The sequence below is a fragment of the Diceros bicornis genome, chromosome 25 (genome assembly GCF_020826845.1).
Source record: "Diceros bicornis minor isolate mBicDic1 chromosome 25, mDicBic1.mat.cur, whole genome shotgun sequence".
NCBI classification, from domain to species: Eukaryota; Metazoa; Chordata; class Mammalia; order Perissodactyla; family Rhinocerotidae; genus Diceros; species Diceros bicornis.
The window spans coordinates 8,983,637-9,004,589 of record NC_080764.1 but is presented as its reverse complement, the minus strand read 5'-3'; the positions used below and the strand labels follow the sequence as shown (position 1 = coordinate 9,004,589).

Here is a 20,953-nt window from a genome sequence, read left to right as displayed (position 1 = left end):
CCCCCAGGGGAGCGCAGATTGTGGTGGGAGCCCCAGCTCCACCTGGGGCCAGGGCTTCCTCCTCTGTTCATAGGTTCCCTCCCTGGCCCTGACATTGGGGGCTCTGGGGTCCCCTGCTCTGGGAGCCTTCCACAGCCACTCCTCTCACCCCACTGTGTCTGTGCCACCATGTGTCTTGAATTCTAAGGTAGGCAGTGAAGCCTACTGGTTTCTCCACCTACCCTCTGGGTGACCTTGGGGAGACTTTGCCTCCTTCAGCCTCAGTGTCCCCACCTATGAAATGGGGTTGCTCATGGGCCCTCCTTCTAGTGTTGTGGGGAAGAACCTGCTGAGTACACAGGTAACTGAACTGTCCTCCCCCCACCCCCAGGACCCGGACAATGCTGGACCTGGGCCTGGCTAAGCTGGTAGCAAGTGCCCCACTGAGCCAGTCAGCTCCCTGTGGACCTTGGCCTTTGCCCAGGGAGCATGTGGTCCAGGCCTGCCCTGTGGTCTGGCCGTCAGCAGCAGGCAGGGCTGGTCCCATGGGGCTGGTCCTGAGGGGCCAGTGCAGCACAGGGGGTCTTGCCCAGCCACCCTCCGCACAAGACTCCTGGGAGCACCTGGGGGTCCCCTGCAGTGCCACCCATGGTCTCACTCCCTGAGGTAGCCCACCCAATGCCTGTTTTGAGCACCTCCTAAGAGCAGACTTCGGGATGAGAGAGAGATCTGCTTAGGCCTTTTCTGGGCTCAGACACTGTGGGAGCCTCAGTCTTGCATCTGTAAAATGGGGCTCCCTCCCTCCCTTCCTGCTCAGCCTCTGCCAGGAAGAGATGAAATGCTGCTGTCCCTGCTCCTACTTCTCAGGCCTGGACTGTGACCCAAGGCTTTATGGTCATTTTACCTTCCAACAGCAATTTGAGGTGAGGATTGGTGTCCTTTTACAGTTGAGGAAACCACGAGGTAGAGTAACTCCTCCAGGTAGGGTGACCAGCTGTCCTGGTTTGCCCAGGATTGAGGGGGTATCCTTGGACGCAGCACTTTCAATGGGACAACTGAGAGTCCCCCCTACCTCCAGGCCACACACCTTGAAAGTAACAGCACCTGAGTCCAAAGTCTGGCTGTCTGGCTCCAGAGGCCGTGTGCAGCAACACCAAACTGTATTTCCCTCAGTCAGTATTTGCTAAATGAATGAAAGCATCACTCCCCTCCCCATTCCCCGGCCCTTGTATATCTGGATCTAGTGTGGACTCTGCCAGGAGTGTCCTGTGGGAAGCAAGCAAGGTCTCTGGGTTCAGCTGCTGAGTTCCTAGGACCCCTTGGCCCCTCTTGGTTCAGATCAGCCTCAGGGAACCCCCACGGTTCTCCCTTCAGGCCTGTATCCTTTCGCCTACAGGAGAGAGTGGGTTCCCAGTGAGGGAGCCACTTGCCCCCTAAAGCCAGCTGTGTCACTTTGCTCCTTGGAGCTCAGTTTCCTCATCTATAAACTGAGGGTGATAAACCTGCCCTCTGGGTTGCTGTGGGGATTCAGGGCCATGCAGGTAAAGCTCCTGGCACAGACACAGAGGAGGGCCTCAGTACAAAAATGTTCTTGTTGGGCTGGCCCGATGGCTTAGCGGTTAAGTGCGCGCGCTCCGCTGCCGGTGGCCCGGGTTCGGATCCCGGGTGCGCACCGACGCACCGCTTCTCCGGCCATGCAGAGGCCGCGTCCCACATACAGCAACTAGAAGGATGTGCAACTATGACATACAACTATCTACTGGGGCTTTGGGGGAAAAAATAAATAAACAAAATTACAAAACTTATTTAAAAAAATGTTCTTGTTGCTTATTAATGTGTAATTATAGCACACTACTCTATCAAGCACTGCCTCCTGAGAGTCACTCTCCTAAATGCTTTCCATGCATTCACGCCCAAGGAAGTGGCTGCCATATCTCAGGTGAAGATCTGAGTTTCGGAGAGGTTTTGACCTGCCTAAGGTCACAGCAGGAAGGGGCAGGGCCAGCATTTGCAGGGTTCTATACTCTTGTAGAGCTTAGCTCAAGTGCTGGCAGTTGGTGGTGGTATGGGGAAACTAAGGCACAGAGTAGAGAGGGATTGCTGAGGTCCCCACAGGGCACCAGGCCCCTGCCTCCCTCCCAGACAAGCTGATCCTCTCCTTGCCCAAGGTGGCAGGACAGGTTGTAAGAACAAGACCTTTGCTCAGGCCGGGCTGCTCCTCCCGTGTTCGGCCCACTGCCCGTACCCTCTGCCAGCCACTTCCCTGTCCGCCAGCCAAGCCATGGAGCAGTCCAGGACATTGTGTCCAGAGAGAGGGCCAAGTGGGCCCCCCCGCCCATGGCCGCTGACCTCCCGCCCTGCCCCTCCGGGCGTCAGGCCAACCTGGCCTGTTCCTGGCCCTGGCACGAGCAGGAGGCCAGAGCTGCGCTTCCAGAAGCAGGACAGTGCTTCAGCTACTCCCACCTCACTGTGAGCTCTGCTTAAGAGGCACGCCTCTGCTCCATCCAGCCCATACACTCTCCCCAGAAGACAACCCCAAGTCCTGAGGGACCGGATCCCTAGGGTGCCTCTCAGGAGAAGCCAGCTGGGCTTCTGAGAAGCCTGTTTTCCTGCCTGCCCTTGGCATATTTGTTCTGCCTGTCCCCAAATCCAGCTGCGCCAAGGTGAGAGGCCCTATGGGCAGAGAACCGACTGTGTGGGGACTCTATGCCCACGTGAGCTGGGTACAACCTGTCTCCCCACTGTATGGCTAAGAAAGCTGAGCTGCAGAGAGAGGCCGGGAATCCTGCAAAGCCACGCAGTGGAACTGACTCCGCCATGTAGACCAGGAAGGGGGCTGAGGGGCAGCGACAGCTGGGAGGGGCAGTCTCAGAGGGGCGGGGGCACACAAGAGACAGGAGGGACCCCTCTGGTCTTAGTTTAACTGCCACCTGCTCAGACACACCTTCCCTCACCCCCTGCCCTCCATAGTGAGGAGAGCTCCCTCCCCCAAGTGTTCCCATTGTGATGCCCTGTTCTGTTTCCCTGAGGATATTTCTCTGCACAGCTTTTCTTGTTTGTTTATCAGGTTTATTGTTTATCTTGCCCACTAGAACATGAGCCTGGTCGGGGAAGGGACTTCATCTTGTCCCTGCTGCATCTCCAGTGCCAAGAACAGGGTCTTGCAGATAGTAGGAGGTCAATACATATTTGTTGAACGAACGATTGAATATTGGCTGTGCCTTTCAGTCCTTCGGACACCTCTGGGCTGCTTCTTGTTCTTGTTTGGGGCTAACAGACAAAGCTACTGTGAACACCCGTGTACAAGTCTTTGTATGGACATTTATTTCCTTTTCTTATGGGTAAATACTTAGGAATGCAATGGCTGGATCACATAGTAGTTGTGTTTAACTTTTAAAGAAGCTTCCAAATTATTTCCCAAAGTGGTTGCACCATTTTACATTCCCACCAGCAGTGTATGAAAGTTACTAATTCTTCCACATCTTCATTAACACTTGGTATGGTCAGTCTTTTTTTTTTTTTAATTATTTTATTGGGGTCATATTGGCTTATAACATTGTATACATTTCAGGTGTACATTATTATATTTCAGTTTCTGTTTAGATTCTGTCATGTTCACCACCAATAGACTAGTTTTTAATCTGTCACCATACATATGTGCCCCTTTACCCCTTTTGCCCTCCCCCTACTCCCTTTCCCTTCTAGTAACCACCAATCTGTGGTCAGTCTTTTGTGTGTGTGAGGAAGATCGTCCCTGAGCTTACATCCGTTGCCAATCCTCCTCTTTTTGCTGAGGAAGATTAGCCTTGGGCTAACATCTGTGCCCATCTGCCTCTACTTTATATGGGACGCTGCCACAGCACGGCCTGACAAGGGGTGCATCGGTGCACGCCCGGGATCTGAACCTGCGAACCCTGGGCCACCAAAGCGGAGCACGTGAACTTAACCATTGCGCCACTGGGCCGGCCCCTCTGTGGCTTCTTGAAGGCGTCATCTACACTTGCTGTGCCGAGGGCTTCACCCCTCACTCCTCTGCTCCCGAATCTTTTTTTTTTTGTGAGGAAGATCAGCCCTGTGCTGACATCTGCCAATCCTCCTCTCTTTTTGCTGAGGAAGACTGGCCCTGGGCTAACTAACCTCCGTGCCCATCTTCCTCCACCTTACATGGGACGCTGCCACAGCATGGCTTGCCAAGTGGTGCGTCGGTGCGCGCCCAGGATGCGAACTGGCGAACCCCGGGCCACCGCAGCAGAGTGCGCGCACCCAACCACTTGTGCCATCGGGCCGGCCCTTCTGTTCCTGAATCTTGTTCCTTTCCCTGCCTCCCTGCTGACCTCCCAGAGCCCCTCAATGCTGAGTCCAGGTGTCATCTTCCTAGCCCGCCCTGAGGTGCTTGGCATGTGTGCTATGTCATACCTCCTCACACACTAGCTTCTATCAACCCTCTGAAGAGCCTTCCTCCTCTAGGCTCTGTAGTTCCCTGGGCTTCCTTCTGCTGTGGACCTGATTAGGGTGTTGAAGTCATCATGACCTGGGTCTGTCTTCTGCTCCACTCTTCCACCACTAGAAGTACCCCTGTCCTCCAGCAGGCCCTTGCCCAGGGCCCAGTCAGGGCCTAGCACAAAGGAGGGGCTCCGGGAAGGTTTGTTGATTGAATGTGCGAGAGAACACTCTCTCACTCTCTCTGCCCCTAGCCACAGATGAGGCAACCTGGGGGTGAGAGACTTAACGCTCACATTTTTTTTTTTTTTTTTTTTTGTGAGGAGATCAGCCCTGAGCTAACATCCGCCAATTCTCCTCTTTTTTTGCTGAGGAAGACGGCCCTGGGCTAACATCTGTGCCTATCTTCCTCCACTTTATATGGGACGCCGCCACAGCATGGCTTACCAAGCAGTGCATCGGTGCGCGCCCAGGATCCGAACCAGCGAACCCCGGGCCGCCGCAGCGGAGCGCGCGCACTTAACCGCTTGCGCCACCGGGCCGGCCCCGTTAACGCTCACATTTTTTAAGATAAAATCCCAACTTCCTGTCTGAGGTGCGGGGCCCATGATGTGGCCCTGAGGACTTCTTTGACCTCATCTTGTGCTACTTGCCTCCAGTTTACTGCTGGCCTTTTCATTCCTTGAGCACACTGAGCTTGTTCCTGCCTCGCCCTTGGAAGTGGCTGACCTTTTTGCTGCTGTCTCTGCTAATTCTCTTGTGATTCAGATCCCAGGTTGAAAGCCCCCTGCGTAGGAAGGCCTCCTTCCCCTGACCACCCAATCTAAAGGGGTCACTTGGTCACTGGCTACCATCACTGGTTGTGATTGTCTTAACGGCACATCCTCACCATCTGGTATTTTCTCATTTGTTTGTGGTTAATACAACATTGTCTTCAGGAGAGCATGGATTTTGTCTGCTGTGCGCCTTTATTTTCCTCACACCTAGAACAGTGTTTGGCACTCATGGGGGCTCCATGTTGAATGGTGACTATGGGATGTTGAATATAGTAAATCGGGGCAGAGCTAGCTGAAGGGCCCAGATGTCCAGGTGGCTGGGCCAGTCCTCGTCTCCTGCCCAGACTTACCCAGCCCTGCCACAGCCCAGCAGTATTCTGATCAGGTCCTCATGCCTGGGGTGTCTCAGCCATATGTAGCCATGTGGTCGTGCCCAGGGCTCAGCCCATCATTCTTTCCTTCCCTCCCTGGGACAGGTGCCACAGCACAGGGTCCTGCAGGGCCCTCACCAGGGCTTGGGAGCCAGTAAGGCTGGAAGAGGTGCTGGCCCAGGGCCCAGCCCCACTGTTCCTTGTACAAATAGGACTGATATCAAGAGGGGAGAGGGGCTGGCCCGCTGGTACAAGCGGTTAAGTGCGCGTGCTCCGGTGCAGCGGCCTGGGGTTCGCCGGTTCGGATCCTGGGAGCGCACCGACGCACCACTTGGCAAAGCCATGCTGTGGCGGCGTCCCATATAAAGTGGAGGAAGATGGGCACGGATGTTAGCCCAGGGCCAGTCTTCCTCAGCAGGAAAAAAAAAAAAAGAGGAGGATTGGCAGATTTTAGCACAGGGCTGATCTTCCTCACAAAAAAAAAAAAAAAAGAGGGGAGAAATGTGTTCGAGGTTACACAGAGAGTTGGCAGCTGTGAGGACTGAGAGCCCACTTCTCTTGCTGGCAGTGAAATTCCCCAAATTAAAAACCAGTGGATCTGCAGGTTCCTGTTGCCCAGGGGCTTGAAGACTTCCTGACTGGTCCTTAGGCCCTGCCCAGGCAGGACTTGGCTGAACTGGCCAGGCCCAAGGAAAGGAGGATGGAGGGCGAAAGTGTGCCCCTCCAACCCCTGACTCACTCAGGGGGAGGTGGCAGTGGTGGGGACCAGACAGTGGCATCCCCTTGGCCTGCGGGCAGGCGCTGACTCAGGCAGGCAGTGACCAAGGGAGCAGGGTTCTCCCACTGCCGTGACTCACCTCCCCTGCCAGTCTGCTCTCCAGGGAGACACTCCCAGGAGCTTTTGGGACACACATTAAGGGCCCTGTCCCATTCCGAGGCCAAAGCCTGGGCCCCTGGAGAGGAGGAGTGGTGATCAGCATACTTTACAGGACGCTGTCTTGCTGGGGGACCAGCAGCCTCCCACCTCGACAGAGGGCAGACGGGAGCCGGCCTAGTCCCTGCTCTGAGAATGGAGTTTCTTTTTCTGCCCCAGCCTGGTCCTGCTGCTGGAGGGGTTGGGTTTTGGCCTGTTTGCTGATGTAAGGAAGCATCCTGGACTGGGTTGGCTGGTGGTGTTTGAGGATGGACAATAATGGCCCTGATGATGAAAATGATACTTGTTGTTTACTCTGGGCCAGCCACTGTGCTCAGCATTTTCCCCTCATTACTTCATTTAGTTTTCACAAGTAGGTACAATTATTATCCCCATTTTAGAGGTGAGGGAACTGAGGTGCCAGAGTGGGTGGAGTAGTTTGCTTGAGGTCACTGAGTGAGGGAGCAGCAGGGGTGGGAACCTGTGTCTTCTAAAGGAGCAGAGTCCAGACTCTTCCCTGCCAGGTGCACTCCCAACAGGTCCCTGGGAAGGGGACTTGGCCTTACTCTTCTCCTTCCTGGCTAACTTGTCCTCTTTCTTCGCCTCCTAGTCCCTGGGCTCTCAGGCCCCCTGTGTGCACCTGTCCTGTAACTGCTGTCCCACCTGTGCCCCTGGGGCAGACATGGGGTGCTCATGGAGGGTTTGCCAAGTGAATAAATGAGCCTTTTTTCCAAGGAACTCTGTGTCTACCAGAATGTTGTTTCTTCTGCTGCTGCAGGGCAGGGACCCCGGGCAGCCCTTTACCTCTAGGTCTCCCACTCCACTGCTTCAGACTGAGTGAGTGTTTGGTGACTAAATGGAGGCATGAATCTATAAACGAATCATTTCTGTGCCTATGCCTTGGAGAATTTGGGGGTTTGTTCAAATCTGGGCTGGCCGGGAAGGTGGTCTCGGCACCTGAGCTGGTCTCCCCAGTCCTTTCTGCTCTCTGGCACGTGCACAGGAGTGGGAATGAGTCACTGTGGGCACCTTCTGTGGCAGGACCTGTGCTGGGGGGCTTTATTTATATGAACATGAGCAGGAATGAGTGTGCAAGGGGCCCTGGGGCTCACACACAGGTAGGCGGGCAGCCTGTACACAGGGACAGGCTGGGCTTCTCCCTGGCAGGACATATGAGCGCGAGACCCCTGGGAGTGGCCTTATATCTGGCAGACCAGGGCCTGGGCCTCCCTCAGCGAGACAGGCTCTGTAGGGGGAGCAGCCCATAAAGGGGCCAGACATCAAGGGCTTCTGGGACCTTGTGCGGGCTGCACGTTTGGCCTGAGAGCTCCTAGGCTCAGTTCACACACACTTGGTTGGGGAGGGATTGGTGTTGACCTGTTTGGAGCGAGGGGCCTGAGGAGACCCTCATCCCGCTGATGCCCCAGAAGAGCTGCTTGCCCCGTCCCAGCCTGGAGGGGGCAAGGTCAGCCCCCGATCGCTGCCTCCAGTGTCCCTCTTCCATGGCAGTTACCACAGCTTTTTAAATGAAAAATTCACATGGGTCAAAATCTCAGCTTCCCCAACTAGTTTTGTGAATTTAGCAGTAATCTAACTTAAAGCCCATTTCTCAGTTGTACTGTGGAGATAATACCTCTATCACCAGGTTGTTGTGAGGGTGAAATAAAAGATTCAACAAAATACCAAGCTGCCCCTCTTCAACCCAGGGCCCTGCGGTACTGCTGTGAAATCACTGCTGGGGAGAAGTTGTAGGGGGAGGCGGTTTCCCCCACAATGGGCATTAACAGGCTGGCCCTGGGAGAGGGAGGTAGAGGCAGATGACTGCTCCTCCCCAGCCCCAGGCTCAGGCAGGCCCTCTCTCGTCCCTAAGGCAGCTCCGTTCTGGAATAGCCCAGCCACAGGAAGGGCCGAGAATCCAAGCACCACGTTTGTGGACAGAACCTGACTTAGGTGGGCTCTTCTCATCCTTGTTCAATTCTAAGAGTCTAGTGGTTGGGGGTGGGCAAATAACAGACCTAGAGCAGGCTGGAGGCCGATCCCTCCCTCAGCCTCAGCCTCAGCTTAATGATTTTATAGTATCGATGCAGATCATTTTTCAAAATATTTTAGTGGAACTAATTACTTAATAGGTCATTCCTAAAAAGCCACGAAGTATCCTGTTCTCAAGGCTTTGCTTCCAGACCTGGCTCCTCCACCTATGGGGAGAGGGAGCTGGGGCAGTTCCCAGCCTTGTGGAACCTGTTTCCAATGTGGAAAAGGCCCCTCAAAGTGGGCATTCCCAGGTGTCCTGTGTTGATGGCATAGGTGGGAAAAGGGGCCTGGACACTTATGCCCATCCAGGGGTCAGGTCAGGATGACCAATCATTTCTTGAAGCCAACAGGGGCCAGGTCACTCCCACTCTCTCCTTCCCAAAAGGGGTCCCAGAAATAAAACAAGCCGGGAGCAAGCAGAAGGCTATTATATATCATGCTTTTAATACAAACTTAAAAAAATCTGGAACAATATAAACTGTACAGATTTGATCAATCTTTTTGTTTTGTTTTTAAACTAAACCTCTAAACACACCAATGTCCCATTCCAAAATATTGCACAACATTCTGAATACAAAATGCTTGATTGTATTCCTCCTTCACTAAAGAAAACAAGTTCATTACCCTGCTCCCCCAAGCTCCTCTCCACATTGCCTCAATGCCCCCCTTCCCATCCCTAGGGGTCAAACTAGAGAATCTGTAGCTCACTGCATTGAGAAAAATACATCATTCTGGACTAAAAGCTTACATTCTTTACAAGACAATCCACCTTTTGATTTGTTCCTGGGAAAGAGGGATAGATAGAGAGAGGATGGGGAAAGGGGAGAAATCAGTTTTATTCTCCTCTTTTTTTATTTTAAAGTTTGTTTTTCCTGAAAAAATATCTGTTTCTCTCCTCTTTTTAAGAAAAAATCTTGAAAAGAAAAAAATTACGTTTTTTACGTTAGAAATATACATATATTATATATACCTCTTACATTTTACAAATGTAGCAAATTATTCAATACAAACGGACACCAAAAAATGTAAAAAATAAAAAAAAAGTTTTCCTACGAAACCAGGTAAATTAGTGCAGATTTTTTTGTTTTCTTAAAAAAAAATAAAATTGAAGCAAAAATGCCTAGATTTGAGACGAGACAGACTGAACCGAGCCCAAGAGCCCAGCACTGGAGTCACGCTCCTAAACACACATTTTTCTTCATATTTCAAAAGACACTAAGGGGTTGGTCTCCCCCTCTCCCTATGTGGTGAGAAACAAGCAGACCAGGGTGTGGCGGGTACCTGTGTGCGTGAGTGTGGGAGGAGGGCCTTGGGAGAGGGCATAAGGCAGCATCCAACCTTTCCCAGAGAGCAGCGATCTGCCTGGGCCTGTCACCTGTGTGGGAGCTGAGAGCTGGGGAGAGGGTGGCCCAGACTGGGCCGGCCCCTGAGAAGTGTAGGGGGACAGATGGCGCTGGGCTGAGGAACCAGGGCAGTGCCCCGCTGGGGGAGGTAGAGCTGGTGCCCACTGCAGGGAGGAGGCTGGCAGTGTCTGTCTGGGCTGGACCCACTGCCACAGCAGTTGCCCATGTGCGGGTCGCTGGGGAGGGTGGGGTGGGGTGCCAAGGGCTTTGGTACTTTCTGATGACAGGGGCCTTGATGCCACGTGCCCCACTTGCCAAAGCATCATGACACAGAAGCTGGCCCACTAGGGTTGGGTCGGAGAAACAACTTCTCTTCCGGCAGAGGGTGGAGTGAGTGCTCCTCTGTAATCCAAACACACCACCTGTGATGGCCAAGTGCCTGTCCAGCCCAGCCTGCCCAGGAGACCACTCCTCACAGCATCAGGACCCAGTGGGGTTGGGTTGGGCAGTGAGAGGGGTTGGCAAGAGGTACCGAGAAGTTCTCAAGCAGGCAGGGGCAGAAATGTACTAAAACAATGTCTACAACCAAAAGACCAAAAAGTCTCAATTCAAGGCTCAGGACTGCCCACTTCAGGCACTGACCCCCAAACTCCCACCCCCCAGGGTGCTCAGGTGAGCAGCTCCCACCCTGGGCTAAGGTCATACAACAGGAGGGTCCGAGTTCAGGAACTTCTCTTAGGCATCAGAGCCTTGGTATTCCCTCAGCCCCTCACAGCTAACCCCCGCTTCTTTTTGGTCAGAAACAAACAAAAGTGCAGATCCCTCCGCAGTCTGAAAACCAGTTCCTTCTGCAGTGCTTTCCCCTGGGAGTGTCTCAGGCTCAGCCACAGTCTCACCCCACCACCACGTGAACCACCCTATAAAAAGACTGACAACCCGCCCCCGGCCCAGTCCCCAATCTCATACATAAATAAGCACTTGCTGCAACCCCAAATCACATCCAGAGGGAAAGTTTCACATGGCTTGGAATCCTTTAAAACAGGACAGCAAACCACGCACACGCACGCATGCACACACACAGACCCACACGCACACTTGCCCTACCTCCCTACCTACAATCTCAGGGGCAGGGAAGAAGCTGCATGAGAGATGCCACATATGTCAACAGCTGGGTCTCCAGGGCCACGATGACAGGCTGGGCCAGGTGGGGATGGCGGCATGGGGCCACAGGACCGAGATGAAAGGAATTCCACCAGACAGAGTGCTAACCTCCCTGGAGTCACAGACATCAGCTCTAGGGGGAGGGTGTCAAGTGGCCAGCCAGCAGCTCCCTGTGGCCCAGGCCTGAGAGGGAGTGGGGGCTGGGGTCAGACCTATTTGGGTGGCAGGGCCCAAGAAGGCCTGCTGAGGTTGGATGGCTTTGAGTGAGAGGATAGCTGGGTGACGGAGGCAGTGACACAGGGCAGCCTCTCCCTGTTCTGGGGAGGGCCAGGCCCCAGCTGCAGCTCTTCCTTCTCTGTGAGCTTGGACACACCAATCCTAAACCAGGCGTGTGAAGGAGGGAGGAAGAGGGGGAGCAGGGAGCAGCAATTCACATCTGGACCATTCTTAGCACAGGAAGCCACTAATTGAAGATGTTATATAGAAAACTACACGTAAAAAAAAAAAAAAAAAGAAAAAAAAAGAAATATAAAACCCAAACCAACCAAATAAATCAGAGGCAGGCAGGAAAACAGCGGGGGGTTGAGTTAAACACGATCTGGTGCTTCGGGAGTCCCCTCCCCCTCCATGCCTGGGCTGGATCTCTTTTCTAGATGTGAGAGTGAGAAGACTGGAAATCTTTTTGTATATTTTTCTTTTCCTTTTTTTTTTGGCCTTTCCTTTCCTTTCTCTTTTCTGTGGTCTTGGGTGCTCCTGGCCCCGCGGGCAGGTGGGTGGTCAGTTGGCCAGCACGACGGGCTGGAACGGCTGGCTGGGATATTGCATGGTGTTCAGGTTGTAGCTGAGGCCTTCCACGAAGGGCGTCTTCTCCAGGAAGAGGCTATTGGTGCCACCTCCAAACACCTGGGCCACATCAAAGCTGCTGCTATTGCAGGTGCCGGCCCCACTGCCCTGGCCATCGGCCCCATCAAAGAAGAGGCTGGGAGAACCACTGCCGTTGTACACAAATTCCTTGGCATTGGGCGAGAGCTGGGATTGAGGGGCCGGGTTGGCTGCGATGAAGTTCAGTGAATGCATAGACAAAGAGAGGCTCCTGTGCTTCAGCAGGTTGTTGGTGGGAGAGCGGGCCATGCGAGGCTGCTGCTGTGGGGGCTGTTGGCCACTTGCCCCACTGCCGGCTACAGCCCCACCACTTGCTGCCCCACCACCCTTCTTCATCTTGGTGGAGCCAAACTTAGTGGCAGCGAAGGAGGCGGTGGTAAAGGTGATGGGTTGGGCGGAGCGGGGGATGAAGGTGGGGCTGGGCGACTGGCCAAAGGACGGCGATGGGGAGTTGGACAGAGAGCTGTCCTGGCTGCTGATGGGCACAAATACCTGGGCATCAGGGTTGAAGCTGCTCTTGATCTCCTTGTCCAGCTCTGGGGCAACACAGCCCTCGCTGTCATCCAGGTACAGCACTTTGACAGCCCCCTTCTCACCAATCTGGTAGGACACCTCAAAAGGGTCAATCCAGACGCTCAGCTCCTCAGGCACATTGGCCCGCACATCCTCTACTGCCAGGCCACTCCGCTTGGCGGCCAGCTCCACCACGGGGTCCACTATCTCCCCAATGTGGACACAGCGGAAGCCAGAGCCCTTCAGTGGCTTGTCAGGGTACCAATGGCCTTCATATTTCTTTTTCAAGAGCCGCTCTAGCTCCTCCCCAAACAGGTCTGCCCGACGCCGGGGCAGCTTGTTGTACAAGTAGGAGATGATGAAGTTCAGGGCCACCTTGATCTCCAGCTGCATGGTCCTGTCCTAGGCAGAGAATCAGTGCAGCACACGTGCACAAGCCAAGAGCACTGGCAGGAGACGGAAGGTGGGCAGCCTTGGGCTCTAGACAGCTCTGGGAAATGAGAAAGGGCATCATGAGTTTTTCGTTACATGCTGTCAAGTCGGCTCCAACTCCTGGTGACACTATGAATGAGTGATGTCCACAATGTCCTGACCTCAACAGCCCTTCTCAGCTTCTGTAGACTCATGCTTATGGCATGAGGAGATATGCAGAAAGCCAGGGAGATCAATGGCAAAGGACAGACAGAAAAGCACCAAATTTGGATCACACAGACCCAGGGTCTGCTACACCAGTGACTAGCTTAATTGCATGACTATGGGCAAGTCACTTTTATCTGAGCCTTGGTTTCATCAATTAACATGAGGCTATCATGAAAAATAAGTTAGTGCCAGGATATAAACTGCCTGACGCTGTACCTGGAATTTAGTAGGCACTTGATAAAGTTAGCTATTATTTTTTAACTAATTCTAAAGAAATAGGGGTGCTGAGGTTTCTACTATTTTGAGAATTCAGGTTACTGTACGACTGACACCAAAAAAAAATCGAGCCCCTAATTCAGCTGGAGCTAAGGCTCTTACTAACTTGTCTCTGCAATAACTTGGTGAAGTCATGCTCCCAAACTGTCACAAGCCGAGATATAAGTTTAAAATCTTTAGTTTTCTTTCTTAAATGGAAAGGGATACAGGTCACCAAACAGAAAGTAACATTGCCAACTTTTTACTGGGGGCTTGGACTCTGGTCACATCCAATTTATCTTCCTGGCTCTCTGGCTCACTCTGGGTTTGCAGAACCGATTTAAAAACTCCACAGTGTAAGCAAGGCATGCAATTCCATCCAGAAAGCCTCCAAGAATGGAGAAGACAAGAGCATGATTCCCAGAAAAAAGTCAAGACCTGTAGTAACCAGAGGCTTGGGCCAACAAGGGAACTGCTGACCGGGGGCCGCCCCAGGGAAGCAGAGGGAAGCAGGGCCCTGTAAGCCAACAAAGTGTTAAGAGCCGCACTGGCGGGGCCTGAGAGAATCTCTGTACTTCCTGGCTGGAGTGTAGATGATGAGGGGGGTAGAGAGAATAAATTTTCCATCACCCTGCAGCCTCCAGCTGGGGACCCATCATCACTCAGTCTCCCAGGGACTGTCTGACCACCTGTCCTTGGCACCAGATCAGATTTATCAAGTGTTTGGAGATCCCTGCAGAGAAGACAGCCCAAGATAAATACTCAGATTGTTATTTTGGGATTCTCTCACAGCCAGATCCCACAGAGGTCAACAAGGTTTATTCCCGAGGTCTGGGCCAGCCTTGTGTCTCAGGAAGATGATCTGTGAGGTCCTGAGAGCCAGTGATCCTAATCTCCTCACTTTCTCCAAAAGGGCAGCTCCCAGGCTCCTGCTATGGGAGAACTAACTGAAAAGGGCCACCTTTGAGGGCAGGCAGGGTCCGAACATGTTCCTAGCCAGACTTCTGAGTTCAGCACAGAGACGAGACTGATCTGTGATCTATCAAGGGCATCTTCTGTCCTGTAAAAGACCTAGGGCTGGATTTTGATTAAAATCCCTCTGGGTCCAGCATAAACTATCCAGGTACCAATTCTAGGCTTGAGAATCTTCAGTTTTCAGGACTCCACTCACTTCCCTGTAATTCTCAAGCTTGAGGCTGTGGCTCCTAGGCACATTTTTAGGAGTGAATCCTCAGGCAAAGATCTCTGGGGTGAGTATCAGAGAAGATGCACTGGGTCAATCTAAAGCTAGCCACCAGGACCATGGGCCCCCTCAAGAACAGGGCTGTAAGGGCCACAGTGGTCCACTAGAGGTGTCTAACACGGAAGAGACGAATGGGCCTGGAGTTAAAGATAGTTTTAAAAAAAAAAAGGACTCGAACACGACATATGACACTTTTCCCAAGGTACCGTACACATGGCCTCTTGGTATGCCACCCAGACCAAAGGGCTCCTACACCTTTCTAGGCTTCCTCAAACTTTGCTGCATAACTGCCTTCCAAGTTAACCTCCCGAACAGTTCAGTCTCAAAATGGGAGCATTTTAAATGCAGGCCAAAGTCACTGGGAAATAAGCCTCCTACTCCAAAATACAACAGAACCACTGTCATCAGTCCTGCCTAGCTAACCATTTTCTGCAGCATAAGCAACTAAAGCTGCACACCAATCTGTACCTCAGTGATGCTGCCACACAAATAAGGAAGTATATAATGCCACCTTTGCCTCTTTAATTGGAGAACAGGCCAGGCCAGATGGCTGTGGGGTGGAACCTTACAAAAATGCCAGACAGCCAGAATGAGATTTTCTGCTCTATCAGCTCAGGCTCTAATTTTGACTTCAAGAAGCTTATGGAACAGAGGATTAAGGCACTGGTACTATCTTGTCTTTAACTAAAGATAGGAGTGACCACTCAGATGAGTTTACTCATTTTTTTTAAGGCTATGGACAAATTCTAAAGCTTATATATAAAATATTCATAGATTGTGATAAGATTAGAAGCTTAGAAATAACCACCCTTCAGTAAAAGGAACAAGTAGATTAGAGTTAAGCGGCAGGAAAGGCCTCGAAGATCTTTTCCAAACCTGACTAGGGCACAAAAGGCCAGAAAGGTGGCAAAAAGGGGGGAAAAAAAACAAAAAACCCCAAAGGCTAAGTGTTTAACAATAGCAATATCTATCTTTTGTCAGTATATTAAAAAGTTGCAAATGTGAGAGTAAATTCTGTCCAATTTTATTTACAATCTCATCCTCCTTCACTTTACTTCCTGCAACAAAGTTAATTCTGCATTCAGATCCCTTGTGCTGACTTGTGCTTTAAAGAATAAGTGCTTAAGAGAATGATAAAAACGGGGGAAGAAAGGCAGCATGAAGCTGGAAGGTGGCTACAGTCTATGATACGGCAACAGAGATTCCAGAGAACTTCTGACAAAAATGCGAAGGAATGTTTTTAATAAGAAAAACAGTTATGTTTTAAAGAGGAAAAGGAGGGATAATGGTGAGGGAACCCATCGGGGCCCCAAACCTTTAAAAATATTCAGGCACCTCAAGCCTGAACATCCTACATCCTGAATTGTCCTACAATCAGGCACTACGGGATTCAAATGAGTGTGCAAAGTGTAGTCGAGGAGGAGAGATTCTCAATTTTGACAAGCCCAGTAGGGTGCCGGGGCGTTAAGAGGCAGGCTCCAGGCGGGACAGGCGGGCTCCACCCCGCCGTCCCCACCCCGCCGGTCCCGAGGCGGCGGCCCAGACAGGCGGGTCTGGTTGAAAGGCTTCCAGGACTTGTGCCGACTGGCCGCACCACCCCACCCAGAGTCTCACACCACCTCCGCCAAACAAGGACTGTGCAAGCCCAAGACTGCAAGGCTCCTTCCGCCTACGAGGGTCCTTTCTAGGGCACTCTAGGTTCCTCTGAAGCCAGAAAGACTTGACTGAGCCCCAACGTAGGTGCGGAGGCCAGCGGCAGAGGCGCGCTCCGCACTCTGGGAGTGGTAGTCCTCAAAAACCTCACGCTCCGGTTGCAGCAAGTGACCTACTTCTCTGCACACTACACTTCCCTGCGTACTTTGCGAACGCTCCGCTGGCGAACCACGCATGCCCGGTAAAGGGAGCTGGCAGAGGGTCGGAGAACCGAGGAAAAGTTTCCGATGCACATGCGCGCTGTGCAGGACGGTCGTTCCCCGCCCACCGCCTAATACACTTTATATAAATTCTACCCATAAGGCCTACTCCCTGTATTGTACCACCCCACCATATCCATATCTCGGCTTCACGAAAGGTTGAACTTCCCCCCGCCCCGTTCTCTTCACCGCCTCCCATGACTGTTGAATTAAGGATCTGCTTCTGATGAGGTTTTTTCTGGGTGAAGGCGGTGGGCTGGGATAAATAGGGTCACCCACCCCCCAACCCTGCCGCTTAATCTGTATTCCTTGGGCGGGGTGGTCTCCGTCTGGAGTTGCTGTAGGGACGGTGGATTCAAAGAGAAAAGAGCCTTTTCACTTAATGCCCAGCGGGCTCGGATCCAGCACCCCCACAGCCAGGAAAGGAAAGGCAGGAATTAAATCCAGTCCTCCCGTCCTCTCGGCCAAAGAAATTCCCAGTTAAGCTGTAGGGAGGTGCCGGGCCGACAATCAGAAGGCCCCACGCCAGCAGGGCCCAAGCCTCACCCCTCTTCAGTCCAAGTCCGAGTAACCAGACGCGGCGAGGGAAATGGGAAAAAGTCCCCGGGAAGGGAAGGAAAAACTGTACATCTGACACCTGAACATCATCTAATACTTAAAATTGTTTGTGAGTCTCCTCCCACTGCAAGGCCTGCTCTATGACCAGACTTACCAGATCCTCGGCAAAGCTCCCCTAGAGGGTGGTAAACCTCCCTAATCCTTCCTCCCACACAAGCTTCTTTCCCCACTCTGCTTAAGAGGGGGATGGGGGCAGGCACCCAAGAAAGCAATAGGGGTGTTTTTATGCTGGAAAATCAAAGATGAGGGACCCACTGCCAGGGTACGGTGGGTAGGACGGAGAAAGGTTAGATATGGAGCAGGCACCCGAGACCCCTCCGCTGGTCCCCCTGCTGTGTGGGGTTCTGGTTCCTCTGCGGGGTGGGAAACGGCCTGCCAGCTGCCCGGCTTCTCTCTGCTCCCTCCTTTCCCTCCCATTCTGGTCAAGGGCACAGTCCATCCTCTGGACAGGAGGGGAAGGAGCTTCGAAGTAGGGTTCTTCCTCCCAGGCACCTTACCAAGATTAACCAGAAGCCACTCACTGGTATTGCTATAAAGGTACTTTTTTTCTGCCCAGTTTTCCCTTAAAAGAGGATAACGAGTTCAAGCCAAAACGGTGAATTCTGGCTCAGCGTCCAGAGGACAGTCGCCACTGACCGGTCCGAAAGAGGGGTGTCCACCCTTCCTCCCCCCAGGCTTCACAGGGCCAGAAATAAACACTATTAATTATTACCACCCCCTTCCCTGCACACGGGGAAAGAAGTAGAAAAACAAGGCCTAGATCCCTTTCCTTCCTCTGATATATTTAATGGTGGTGGGAGTTATGTTTTTTGGGGGAACAGGGAAAATCTACCGAGTCTCTAGGATATGAAGAACTGAGGGAGCCGGAGAAGGGGGAAAATGCACCCCACCCACGAGGGGGCAACACTGAAGACAAGGGGGCTCTGGGGTACCCCAGGATGAGAGCGAGCGTGAGGAGAGGAAGAGGAGCACAAGGGGAAAGCGGGGTTCTAGAGAGAAGGGGGAAGGAAAATGTTGGCCAGGAGTGGGGGGGGGGGCGACAGCAACGTGGAGCGTCCAGCAAAGCGAGGAGCGGGAGGGGAGCAGAGGTGGGGGAAGGCGTCGGGCCTGTCGGGTCTCAGGGGGGCCCCCCCGCCCGCACGCCCCCCACTCACTCACTCGGGTCTCCGCGGCGGCGGGGCGGTCTGCCGGCCGCGGGGCGGCTTATCCCTCCAGGATGGTCCCGGGCGCGGGGCAGAGGTCGCTTTCCTTTCCTTCCCGGACGCCGCCGGGCCGGGGCCGATGTGTCCTTTTCTTCGTTGACGGTTGCGGGGCGAGTGAGGGGGGTATGGGCTGACTTGCAATAATAATTCTTTCAGCTTTTTGGAGGTCGGGCTTGGCGGCGGGGGGACGGAGGGCGGGCGGACCGGCCGGCGGCGATGGCGCGGGGATGGAGGACCGGAGGATGGCTCGTGCTGCGGGGCGGAGGCCGGTCCCGGCTGTGGCCGGCTGGCGGTCCTGCCCCTTTGGCCCCGCGTCGTCCAAGCCACTCGCTTGTCTCCGCCGACCACCCACACCTTCCCGCGCCCCGGCCCGAAGTGAGCAAAGTCAATGAAAAGTTTCACCCTTAGCAACCCTGCGCACGGATCCCGCTTCCCCACCCCTGCGTGATGCGTCCCTCCGCCCTGCAGGGGCGGGGCTGTGCGCCGGCCGGAACTACTTCCCAGCCGGCGGGCAGCTTAACCTCTTCGGTCGCGCGGCCTACCGCTCCGCCTGCACCCTCACCCTGCCGTGGCGCTCGTGCTCATCACTCAGATCCCAGTTCAAACGTCAGCGAGGCGGCCTCTGGCCGGCCTGTGTAACGCTGCTCGCCTCCGTCCCCATCACGGCGCCGCAACGTAGTTATTTTCTTCATGCCCCAAACCACTGTGAAATGGGGCTCATTGTGTAAGGTGTTTGCCCAGGTGGACAGCGGGTGCCGAGAGAGCAGGGCCTGCACTGGGACCAGGCTGCTCACTTTAGATGTGTTGGATGAGTGGAGGTCGCGGGAGGGGACTCCCCCCCCGTGTCTTCGGCCCTGCACCTGCCTCGGCGCCGACGGTTCCTACGCTCTGCCGAACCGTCCCCGAGGCCACCTGGGCGAGTCCCCCAACTCGGCGACCGTCTGGCCGTCCCCGCGGCACTCGCACCGCCGCAGTTAGGGGCTCTTCGCGGGTGGGGAAGCTGAGGGGATGACGCGAGCTCTCGACACGTTTTGGACCTTGATCAACTCCGGTCGGCCCAATCTTCCGAGCGCCTACGCCTCGTCTGGGGACGCGTAGCGTCGAAGGGAGGGCGACGGGGAAACCGGGGCCCGGGTACGCTGAGCGGGGGAGAAGGGGAGGCAAGGAGAGGGCGGACGGCCGGGAAAGGGAGCCAAGCGCCACTTTAACCTTCCACTTGTCGCCTCTGGCGCCCGTTACCTCTCGGTGGGGAGAGAGCCAGCGCACGGTCTGCGCAGGCGTGTCAGCGCGTCCCCGGCCCGCCCCGCGCGGGGGTCGGCCCCTCTGCGGGCGGCCCTGTTCGTTCTCCCGGCCTGGCGACCCCTGTACCGGGTACTGAAGAGAGCCAATTCCTTCTAGTAACAGCCCGCGCTGGCGGGCGGTGGCGCCCACCCGTGCCACGGGCGTCGGGCTGGAGCACACGACGGCCTCTCGGGCGGCGGGCCGAGGCTCGCCGAACCCGGAATGGGGCGCGCCAGGCCCGCGCGCTCGGCCCCCTGCCCAGGCTCTGGCCACGCGGGCCCCTCGGCCACTTTGTGACTGTGCGGGGCGCGGAGTTGTGAGCAGGGAGGCCTGTGCCCGGGTCCGGAGCCTCCGGGAGATTGCGCATTGTCTTTCCCCGTCCCTCCTTTAATTACCCCTTCCCCAGTTCTTCTCCCCCCGCCCCTCCACCTTCTTATTCCAGAAGGTTCCAGCCCAACGGTAGCCGCCGAACCCACGTGGGGTGGCGAGATGCAAAAGTTTCCAGCTAGAAACAGTTTGCATTTTTTTTTCCTTGATCACTTTTTTTGGCAAGGGCACAGAGCAACGGTAGCGTGGGGGTTTAAACGCGCTTTCCTTGACTGCAGCAGAGAAACGGCGGACTGGAGGGCAAACTCCGCGGGGACAGGAAGGCGGGAGGGAGCCCGAGCTCGAGAGCCCCCATCCCCCACACTCTCAGCCATTCAGCCCCTGGGGCACCTCGAGGGACTACTTGCTTTGTGCGTCAGCGAGTGGCAGAGCATCACATACACGCCCCCTCCGCCTCGCCCCCCTCTCCACACCTCCCCTTCTTTTTCCTCCCTCTCGGCCTCTCTCCTCTCCCTCCCCTCCCTCCCCTCCCTCCAGCCGGGCAGTGAGCCGCGGCCGACCCACTGGGTTCCAGAGCCCTGAAGAGCTAAAAATATAACCGGAATGTTAGCAACAGCCTTCTCATTGGTCGGGGAGCAGGGAGAGGCGGCATCTGATTGGCTTTTCGATCTAACCGCTAGGACTAAGGACGGGGGCCGAGAGCGAAGGAGGCGGGGCCCTAGGGGAGAGTATGCGTTTGCGCAGTGGGGCATTGCAAGGGGTGCTGGTATTTGTAGTCGTTTATTAGAGGCAGCCTTGGAAATAGGTAGGTTTGAATCCCAAATCTGCCACCAATCGTGTTATCTTGACTTAATGGCAACACGTCTCTTTACATCACCAAACCTGTTTGATCGTCCTTAAAATGGATATCGTGTGGGTATTAGCTATGGTACTGTATGTAAAACCTGGTTCAAATAGTTGCTATTCTTAATTTAAAGGTAACCGTTCTGGTCAAATTGCATCCTACGTATTCTGTGCTCAGTTCGGTGTGCATTCCTCAATTAGAAACCTTACAAGACAGAATGAT

General features: G+C 54.2%; 1 protein-coding gene across 2 annotated transcripts; it reads right to left on the bottom strand.

Annotated features, from left to right (window-relative positions):
- Positions 1 to 8,933: 8,933 nt before the first annotated feature.
- On the bottom strand, positions 8,934 to 18,737 carry TOB2 (transducer of ERBB2, 2). Of its 2 annotated transcripts, none has more exons than XM_058568277.1 (2): positions 18,232 to 18,737; positions 8,934 to 12,899 (listed from the first exon to the last, which is right to left on the bottom strand). In XM_058568277.1, exon 2 carries the CDS (start codon positions 12,800 to 12,802, stop codon positions 11,792 to 11,794), a length of 1,011 nt encoding a protein of 336 aa, XP_058424260.1. In that variant the 5' UTR covers positions 12,803 to 12,899; positions 18,232 to 18,737; the 3' UTR covers positions 8,934 to 11,791. The 2 variants fall into 2 exon arrangements, with proteins under 2 accessions (XP_058424260.1, XP_058424259.1); XM_058568276.1 differs by having other exon boundaries at positions 18,236 to 18,737.
- Between the last annotated feature and the right edge of the window lie 2,216 nt (positions 18,738 to 20,953).